Here is a 10,433-nt window from a genome sequence, read left to right as displayed (position 1 = left end):
GGCTAGACAGAGGAATCAATCACCCCAAACGTGAAGCATGCCAACGTTTATTCACCAAGGCGACACGTCAATGTTTAAATGCTCCCTACCTGATTCTACGACAGAATGCCAGGAAAATTAATCAGTGGGCCCCTCCATTCTCCAGAATCTGTCAGGGCAACTTATATCATGCTCTGAGGGTACAAAGACGAGACACAGGAAAGAAAACACTCTCTACATCAGACTTTCAACCTCATGGAAGCTTCCCATGTTTGGTTCAAATGTTCACGCTGAGCTGGGGGACGGAAGGCATATGACAAATTGAGAAGTGAGCTGGGGGAAAGGCAAAGGGGAATCCAATCAATCCTGAGCACCGCTGTGGCCTTTTTCACCCCCAGGGCCTCAAGAGTGAAAGGGTAGATAGAGCAGGCTGAATCTACACAAGAGAAGAAACATGCCGATTGTAGCCATGTTATTTAAACTCTTCAAACTTCAGGAGGTGCAACTGGAAGAGAAAGAGAAAATCTGATTGGGAAGGAAGGACTGACCCCAGGTGGTCCACCCAACCCCTAGACAACTTCAGTTTGTTTCTCTAAGGGAATGACAGGTAAACCCGCAGCATCCAGGCGGAAGCCAGGGCCTGCAGCTGAGACCCTGGGAGGGAGGGGAGGGGAGGAGAGGGGAGAGGAACAGTAGATACACAGCAGTTACTTCCAAGTTCAAAGCACCAGTGATTTTCCCTTTGAGGATGCGATGGATAACCTGATATGAACTCAAAATATCTGTAAAACAAAACACAACAACAAAAAGCACTTGGTCAGGCAGGAGGAGCAAGGGAGGGGAGTGAGAAGCCGGGGCTGCAGGAAAGTGTTCTGGCTGCAGACCAGGTCCTGCAGACAAGTCTCTGCTAGTTAGTGCTCACTCCCTGCTGCCAGGATATCATGAGATAATAAGCACTGCAGAGGGAGGAGAAGGGGAGGGCAAAGTAAGAGCAAGTAAAAGGAGGCATTATTGTTGTTAAAATAATTACAGGGATCTGGGATTTTACATTCCCTAATGGAAATTCTGGAGACAGAAAACTGTTCACTCAACTCCGCTTTGAGAGTTTTGGCTGGAGAGATGGAGGTTAAAAGGCAGAGGGCCTTTTTTACCATGACGAGTGCACATTCCTACCTGCTGGGACAAGGCAGGGCAGGGCGCTGGTCAGACACTCGCCTTTCTCCAGGATGTCTGCCCTTACTCAGCTCCCGCCACCCCACCAAACTCTGGGACTGTCTGTATGCATGAAACTGGCTCATATCAAGGATCAGACCTCAGTTCCACCCCCAGCTATGCCATTTTCTTGCTTTGAAACGTGAAGAAGCCCCTTTCATTTTCCTGAGGCTTACTTTCCTCATCCATAAAGGGAGAAAAATTGTACACCTGCCCACCTGGCCTCGGTGTCATCTCAAAGTCCACACAAGAGCTGAGAACCCCCATATCTGGGCTGCACACTCTGGCCCCTCTGACAGGCTGGGAGCTGCTCTTTGGGGCAGGGGCTCCGTACTCTGGGCCACCCTCCAACACCCAAGCAGTCAGGTTCAGCCCACCAGAAGCTCCCAGGTCCTGTCTGCTGGCATTACTCTCCAGGCCGAGCAGCAGGGGCCCTCTTCATGCAATGACCCAAGGTGACCTCTGGGTGGTGCCCATCAGCCTAGCAGGGAGGCTTGGCCCTGCACTTTGGGGAGGTGCTTTTCCATCTTATTTTGTATGTGTGTTTCTTCACATCCACTTCTCCTCCTCAGCCCCCAAAGCATTCTTTCACCCTTTCACATCTCACCTAAACCCCAGTCTCAAGAAGGGGCAGAGCAAAGAAGGGGCCTCTCCGTTTCAAGGGTGTAGAAACTGAGGGTCCACAGGTGCCTGATCTACAGTAACAAACACCTCACACTATATACAAAAATAAACTCAAAATGGTTTAAAGACTTAAACATAAGGCATGACACCATAAAACTCCTAGAAGAGAACACAGGCAAACATTCTGACATAAATTGTAGCAATATTTTCTTAGATCAGTCTCCCAAGGCAAGAAAAATAAAAGCAAAAATAAACATATGGAACCTAATGAAACTTTAAAAGCTTCTGCACAGCAAAGGAAACGATAAGCAGAACAAAAAGACAACCAATGGACTGGCAGAAAATATTTACAAATGATGTGACCAATAAGGGGTTAATTTCCAAAATATACAAACAGCTCATACAGCTCAATATCAAAAAAACAACAACCCAATCAAAAATGGGCAGAAGGGGCTTCCCTGGTGGCGCAGTGGTTGAGAGTCTGCCTGCCGATGCAGTGCACACGGGTTCGTGCCCCGGTCGGGGAAGATCCCACATGCCGCGGAGCAACTAAGCCCATGCGCCACAACTACTGAGCCTGTGCACCAGAGCCCGTGAGCCACAACTACTGAGCCGGTGCACCACAACTGCTGAAGCCAGCGTGCCTAGAGCCCGTGTTCTGCAACAAGAAAAGCCACTGCAGTGAGAAGCCCGCACACCACAACGAAGAGTAGCCCCTGCTCGCCACAACTAGACAAAGCCCATGCGCAGCAACAAAGACCCAATGCAGCCAAAAACATAAATTAAAAAAAAAACGACATACAGATGGCCAACAGGCACATGAAAAGATGCTCAACATCGATAATTATTAGAGAAATGCAAATCAAAACCGCAATGAGATATCACCTCACACCAGTCAGAATGGCCATCTTCACCAAGTTTACAAATAATAAATGCTGGAGAGGGTGTGGAGAAAAGGAAACCCTCCTATACTGTTGGTGGGAATGTAAATTGGTACAGCCACTATGGAAAACAGTATGGAGGTTCCTTAAAAAACTAAAAATAGAGTTACCATATGAACCTGCAATCCCATTCCTGGGCATATATCCGGAAAAGACAAAAACTCTGATTCAAAAAGATACATGCACCCCAATGTCCATAGCACCACTATTTACAAAAGCCAAGACATGGAAGCAACCTAAATGTCCATCAACAGATGAATGCATAAAGAAGCCACAAAAAACAATGAAATATGCCATTTGCAGCAACATGGATGGACCTAGAGATTATCACACTAAGTGAAGTAAGTCAGACAGAGAAAGACAAATATTATATATCACTTATATGTGAAATCTTAAAAATAATACAAATGAACTTATTTACAAAACAGAAACAGACTCGCAGACATAGAAAACAAAATTATCGTTACCAATGGGGAAGTGGGGAGGGGAGGGATAAATTAGGAAGGAGTATGGGATTAGTAGATACACACCATTATACGTAAAATAGATAATAAAGATTTACTGTATAGCACAGGGAACTATAGTCAATATCTTGTAATAACCTCTAATGGAAAAGAATCTGAAAAAAAAATATGTCTAACAATCATATTGCTGTAGACCTGAAACTAACAGAATATTGTAAATCAACTATAGTTCAATTTTAAAAAGAAAAGAAAAATATAAAGTAACAAACAGAACATCTGGGGAGATACTGAGTCCAAATGCTCTAACCCCTATCGTTGGTCTTCAAATTCCAGTTTTCTTCAAATTCCAGTTTCCTTCTACACAGAATGCTTCTCTAAAGAAATCTTAAGCAAAACTCAACGTACATGAAACAGATGGAAGCTGAGCCACTCTGGCAGAAGCGAGCCTGGGAGGCTTGCCCCCCCCCCCCCCCCCCCCCGCCTCACTCCACCCAGAGAACTCAGCCTTCGGGCAGCACCCGAGGTTCCTTTCCAGGTCTTGTTGCTCAGAGAGACCAGGTGTGAAAAACAGTTCTCAAGAAGCAGCTTTGCAAGGGGCAGATGCCGAAAACCGGAAACCGGGGTGAGATCAAAAGAACAGAGGCTGAAGGGCAGGCATCCTGAGGGCCTCGGCTGCCCCGGACGCCATTCCCGCCGAAGTCCCAGAGGCGCGCACAGCATCTCCTGTCTCCGAGTGCTCAGGAGGGTGGAGGGCACCTTACCTTTCTCCAGCATGAATGGCTGAGCCGGGGTGGGGGGGATGGTCCAGAAGTTGTCACCATCCAGGCTGCGCAGGGACTGCACTGGGATGGCGGCCGACTGGCCAAAATCAATGAACATGACAACAGCCCAGGAGTCCAGTCGGTCCAGCACCCAGCACCTGGCCAGAGGGAGGGAGAGGAGGCTTGTCTCACCTGGTGCCACACACAGCAGTCCTCACGGAGAGGGCTTGAAGGTCTGGGCTAAGAGGAATGGGAGTTTCCTACGCTGTTCCCCACCTTGGACGGAGAGGTGATCAGAGGAGAGATGTCTTGAGAGAGGAGGCGGCAGCAAAGAAGCAAGAGTCCAGAGAATGGAGAAGCAAACCTCCAGCCCTGCCTGGCACACACCTGTTCCAGGCCCATCCGTAATCACCCAGTTGGTACTCGGCCAGACGGCGGGTCCCGCGCCACACGGCCGAGTCGTGCAGGTAGGGCTGCTGTTCCTCCGCCTCGGCCAGGGCTCTGAAGAGTGCCTGCACGTCCTGGTGCAGCATCTGTGGACGGTACAAACACCATGGGCCTCACTGCCTGCCCCACATCGCACGTCTGTCCCTGCAGGTGTCACCTGTCACATCAGCACCGCTGATCCACCCCAACGGAACTGAAGGTATGACGCAGGAGAGAGAATGAGGCTCCACCAGGGATCAGAGTGCGGCCACTCTGGATGTCCACTGCTGACGGGCCCCCATCACCACGCTTACCCCAGCAGGGCCCCACGAGGTGGCACCGAAGCCCAAGAGGACCACCAAAAAGCCTGCACCTCCGTGACATGCATGGCCCAGAAGAAGGGGGTCTGAGGGACAACAGTAGTCACCAACAGCCCCATGTCCCCGCCAATGCTGTGGATGGTGGCCAGCCAGCCCAGGTCTCGGAAGCATTCCCTCAAGAGCAGCACCAAGAAGGACCCTCTGCAGGAAGAACAGGGAACAAAGGGAAGGGAGTGAACACAGGAGTGATTCAACCAACACCTGTCCTGGAGGATGCTGGGCAGGAGAGTCACCCTGACAAGAGGGCTGTGCACCCCCCCCCCCAGGGTGGGAACAAGACAAGTGCCCAAGTAATCATAATGCAGAGCAAAGGAAGCACCACGCCAGGGGACACAGGGGTTGGAGAGTTTGGGGAAGGGGAGAGGCAGAGGGAAATAAAAACACACCAGGGAACTCCACAGAGAGAGACAGGCAAAAGCCCTCACTGGGCTGACCTGGGACCTGCCTGAGTGATTCATGAAAACCTCAAGTGATGCAAGTTTGGACCGTCCACAATGCAGGACACGTCTGCAATGCCCAAACCACTCCTCCCTGTGCTTAAGCACATGCCACACCTCATCCCACCACTCCACTAACTCTATCGCCTAAGTCACACATGGTTAGAAAGGCAGACCTGCCACTTTAGAAAAACGAAACAAAAAACACACATCCTATAGCATTTCAAGTCAAACAGAATAGTGTGGCATCTCTGACATTAAGAATGGTGTCTGCCGTTAAAGCAGAAGATGTGGTGGACACGCCGATCTCAGGGCATCCAGGGTAGGGGAGAGTGACAGGCCATCACTGTACAGAAATGGAGACAGACTGTGTAAGTCCCTGTGGGTCACAGCCTTAGAGCCTGGGTCTGACGCAGGAGTTCCTGAAAACTTTATCCCCCGCCCCAGCACCATCCCTGCTGCCACCCTCTAGGGACTGAGCAGGTATTTACAGTTGTCCTTTGCCAGCGGCCTCTCTATACCTCCGCTCACCTCATTTCCATGGGAACTGCAAAGATGCTTGTCCTCGGTTTCTCTGTCTCACAGGGGTCAACAGAAGCTTTAAGAGCGAGCTGTGTACAAGCTGGAAAGCAGAAGGTTGTGTTCTGGAGGCACCAGGGCTGTTTCAGAGGACCATACCCCACCTGCCCCCCAGAAGGCCCTGGCCCCACCCTCAGAGGCAGGATGAGATGGGAAGTGAAGCTACTTTCTTCTAGGTCTTGGCCTCCACATCCTCAGCTGGTTGGGGAGGGTTTGCTGGATGACATTCTTTAATCAAGAAAGCATCCTAAGGAGGCTTCCCTGGTGGCGCAGTGATTAAGAACCCGCCTGCCAATGCAGGGTACACGGGTTCGAGCCCTAGCCCGGGAAGATCCCACATGCCGCAGAGCAACTAAGCCCGTGCGCCACAACTACTAAGCCTGTGCTCTAGAGCCCACGAGCCACAACCATTGAAGCCCACTCGCCTAGAGACCGTGCTCCACAGCAAGAGAAGCCACCGCAATGAGAAGCCTGCGCACCGCAACTAGAGAAAGCCCTCGTGCAGCTATGAAGACCCAATGCAGCCCCCCAAAAAAATAAAAATTAATAAATTAATTAAAAGAAAGCATCCTAGAGGAATAAAAAGGGATGTTTCCTACACTGAGGGGTCAGCATGGGACAAAGCTGGAAGGGAGAAGTGAATCAGGAGCTGCAAAGACATGTCCTGGGAACAGATGGCAGCTCAGGATCTCACCAGTGGTTCTGGCAAATCCTTGACCAGAGGCCTTCTCCAAACCCTAGGGAGAAAAAGAAAAGTTATCACTCAGGCATAGAAGTATTCGTTTCACTGGTTTACATGTTGAGTCTCTCCAAGCAGACCTGGAGACAGCACAGCAACAGCCCCTGTGCAGACACAGGCTTCAGCTGACTTTTGGGGCTCCCTTCACTTTCTCCTTTCTCTCGGGGAGCGGGGGGGGGTCCTGAGTCAACCAAAGACAAGAGGTTCAAGGAACAGGAAGGGAGGAGGGAGGGAGGTGCTGCTGGGGGTGCTCGTCGGTACCTACAGGCCCAGAAGGGCAGCACTGCTTAGCCCGGGAGGCCCCCGCGGGCACTTCTTAGGGGAGAAAGAGGTGGAAATGGTTACTCTGGCAGCAGGGCTGGGTGGAGACAGAAAGACTACGATCCTGCAGCCCTCAACCCATGCTGGCTTCCCTTGCTCCACCGTCCACACCGGGAAAATCCCCCGCCCTGGTTACACCCACAGATCTGCCCGCCCTGCCACTTCGCTGCTTACCCCACTCCCCACTGACCGCTACCTGAGAACACATGCGGCCGCCGTTCTCAGATGGACATGCCACAATGCCATGGTAAGCCCCTAGTGAGTTTCCTCTCCTTCCCTCCAATGGACAACACCTCACCCCCTCCTCTCTTCAAACCCACCATACTCCCCACCCTCCGCCCACCCTATGAACCTGCCTCTTCGTCAGGAGAAAACTGGAAGCAACTGGATGGGAGGCCCCTCATCCTCTCACCACCCAGACCGCCACCCTCCCTGCCATCCCTCTGTTACCTTCTCAGAAGGGTCTGGCTCTGGGGCTGGCACTGTCTCGCCTTCTGGAGGACACAACACCCCTGCAGCCACACCCCTTCTCCTCTACTGCCCTCTCTGTGCCGGTGGACACCTCCCACCAGGAGAAAAACATGCTCCATTATCCATGTTTGCAAAGACCCTGCCTCGCCCCCCACCCCCTCTGGTGACCACCTTTTTCTGCTCCCTTCCCTGAAAGGGGTGTCTAGAGTCCTGTCTCCTTCCATGCCTCACATTTTATCTTCAACTCCTTCCAGTCAGGTCTCCCTGAAACGGCTCTGCCCGGGCTCAGCCATGGTCTTCGTGTTGCCGAATCCTCCACGTCCTCTGTTCTGAAATTACTGGCAGCATCCCACCCATCCCCTCTTCTAGGAAACATTTCTTCTCTTGGCTTCCTTGACACTGCACACATCTGGTTTTCCCTCTCTTTCCCTGGCTGGCCCTTTTCAGCTCGACCAAGACATGCTGGCACAACCCAGGACTTGGTCCTCTCCTCCATCTACCTTCTCTCCAAGGTCAACTCCAGCTCCACGGTTTTAGGTATCAACAACAGACCACAGACTCCCAAACCCAGATTTCCAGCCCCAAAGACTCTGTGGAATTCAACTCCAACATGGAGATGCCTCCTTGACAGGCCAACCAAGAGGTACACAAACTCAGCATGTCTAAAACAGACCCTTCACAAGCCGCTTCACCTCGGCTTTCTCAATTTTAGTAAGCTGCATCATTATCTACCTGGTGGCTCAGGCCAAATTCATCTCTCTTTCTAGCTCTGCATCAAATTCATCAGCAAGTCAAGCCGTCTCTTCCTCCAAAACACACCCAAACCCACATACTCCTCTCTCTCCATCTCCACCACCCCAACACTAGCCATCACCATCTCTTACCGGGACCGTAACAACAGTGTCCAAAGACGCTGCCACACAGGCTCCTGCGATCCAGTCCCCACCCAGAAGACAACACAACCTCTTACAAACCAAAATCAGATCACATCACTCACCTGATTAAAACCTTCCAACACCTTCCCATTGTGCTTACAAATAAAACTCCAAGTCTCCAGGTGGGCTCACCAAGGCCGCCATGATCTACCCTCCTTCCCACTGACCTCTTCTCTGCCCACTTACCCCTTTCCCCACCATGTCACACTCTGAGGCATTTGTAGGTGGCCCCCCTGTCTGGAATGTTCCTTCCCTGGTCTTACCCATGGTAGGCTGACTTGTCATCCAGAGCTCAGCTGAGAGGTCACTTCCTCACAAAGAGGACTCCCTAAGAACCATCTAAGTGACCCTTCTCCTCTCTATCACATCACCTTATTTCAGTTCTCTGTCTGGTACTTACTATTGAGACAGGCTGGGCCCTGGGACCCTTTGCTGCTGTGCTTGTACTTGGACACACGTCTCCTCGAGCAACGAAATACAAGGAAACTACAAGGGACTAAAAATAACTGCGTGCATGTGCAGTAGGGGCAAAAGATAAAAAAACGACGGAAAATCCAAAACCCAACTGTCACTTCTGAAGAGCCGGGAGCAAAAGCAGGGTACTGCCCAAGCCCCCTGCACACACCACCACCAAAGGGCCCGAGCGCTGGACACACTCCCACCCTCACCCCATATACGGAACTAGCTCTCCCTGCCTTGGGGAACCCGCAAAGGAACCTACTGCTTGTTTTCACTCCCCCTGCTGCTGCAGGAGGGGCCCCAATAACACCTTGCGTAAATTTCTTGTCTGGCCCATTATCAATTTCTATTGATTAAGGATGCCAAGAACCCTGGTTGTTAACACTATCTGACATTTTCTTTTTTTTCCTCTCTCTCTTTTTTTTTGTGGGGGGGGGCATTTTCTTATTTATTCACTTATTTATTGGTTCACTATATGTGTCCTTCCACTGGAATTTAAACATTATGAGAATGTGAATCACATCTGTCTTTTGACAATTACCTTCATTGCTGAGGTAACCCCAGGGCCCAGAACAGTGTCTGATACATATTAAGCTCTTAGTAAATATATGTGAAAGAAAGTGACAGAGAGAAGAAAAAGATAAGGAAGGAGGGAGAGAGGAGAAATGAACTGGGGCAAATTCTGAATCTAAGCCTTGGCTTCCTCTTCAATACCATGAATCACACCTGATGTGAGGATTTAGTTGGGCCAGTATCTGTTCAGGACATGACATGAAATAGGTGCTTAATAAATGGAAGCAGTATAAGAGAGGTTAAAAGTGCTGGTTCTGGAGTCAGACTGGGCTCCAATCCTGGTTCCAGAACTGACTGGCTCCTTAACTTTGGCCTGGTTACTTGGTGTCCCCATCTGCAGGATGGGAGAGTAGCAGCACCTACTACTGTATTTAAACAGGTTCACACAGCAAAGCAATCAGAACACAGCTTGCAGGGTGAGCCCTCCGTGAGTGCACTACCAGTGTCAACCGATGGGGCCCAAATCAAATCACGCTAAACCATTCTGCCCCTGCTGTTTACCTACAACAAAGCCAAGTGACAGTGTTAAAAACTGTCCTCTAGCCAAGCACAGAAGGTGCCTTTTTATTTAGAATCTCCTAAGACAGTTCCAAATACCAATCCCAAGAACCAATTATCAGCAGTGGTTTCAGGCTTAAAATTATTATTAATACAGAAACATTTAAAACCATTTGGGGTCTAATTATTATTCCCTAATGATTTAAGAGATAAATATAACAAGCCTGTTTTGCCAGTTTGTGAAATTAAGTTTCAGAGGAAAATCTATACAGTTATCATTCAACCACCACAGCAGACACTCATCCAAAAACAAACCTCAAATTTCAGGATGTCTGCAGCACAGAAGTGGCCACCTGGAAGCTACAGAGATCAGGCAGCACCTCAGTAGCTGCCAAACCAGCAGATTTTAATTAAGTTCTATTGTTGCTATAAGCAGTTACTCTACGCCCAATCAATCAACAGCTGTTAATGGTCTCTTTACTTTGTTCTGGGACATTACTACCAGCTGGTCAAGCGTTCCAAGAGGGGGCCTGGACCAGAATCATGCTGGTGAGTCCCAGCAGTGGGAGAGAAAACACAGGGCACACAAAGGTCAGTGGCCAGAAGGCTTTTGGGGGCAGGGTTGGGGGAGGGT

General features: G+C 50.1%; 1 protein-coding gene across 1 annotated transcript in view; it reads right to left on the bottom strand.

The window, feature by feature from the left end:
- Positions 1-534: 534 nt before the first annotated feature.
- TDRD10 (tudor domain containing 10) overlaps positions 535-10,433 on the bottom strand; it is a 46,915-nt gene continuing 37,016 nt past the window's right edge. Inside the window, exons 5-10 of the mRNA XM_067025150.1 lie at positions 6,498-6,540; positions 5,756-5,846; positions 4,781-4,928; positions 4,369-4,514; positions 3,982-4,139; positions 535-761 (exon numbers count right to left, since the gene is read on the bottom strand). Coding sequence (XP_066881251.1) covers positions 559-761; positions 3,982-4,139; positions 4,369-4,514; positions 4,781-4,928; positions 5,756-5,846; positions 6,498-6,540 — 789 coding nt within the window. The 3' untranslated portion in view covers positions 535-558. The remainder of the gene's footprint in view (positions 762-3,981; positions 4,140-4,368; positions 4,515-4,780; positions 4,929-5,755; positions 5,847-6,497; positions 6,541-10,433) is intronic.

This window comes from Kogia breviceps, chromosome 1 (genome assembly GCF_026419965.1).
Source record: "Kogia breviceps isolate mKogBre1 chromosome 1, mKogBre1 haplotype 1, whole genome shotgun sequence".
Classification (NCBI taxonomy): domain Eukaryota; kingdom Metazoa; phylum Chordata; class Mammalia; order Artiodactyla; family Physeteridae; genus Kogia; species Kogia breviceps.
This window is presented reverse-complemented; position numbering and strand designations above follow the sequence as displayed.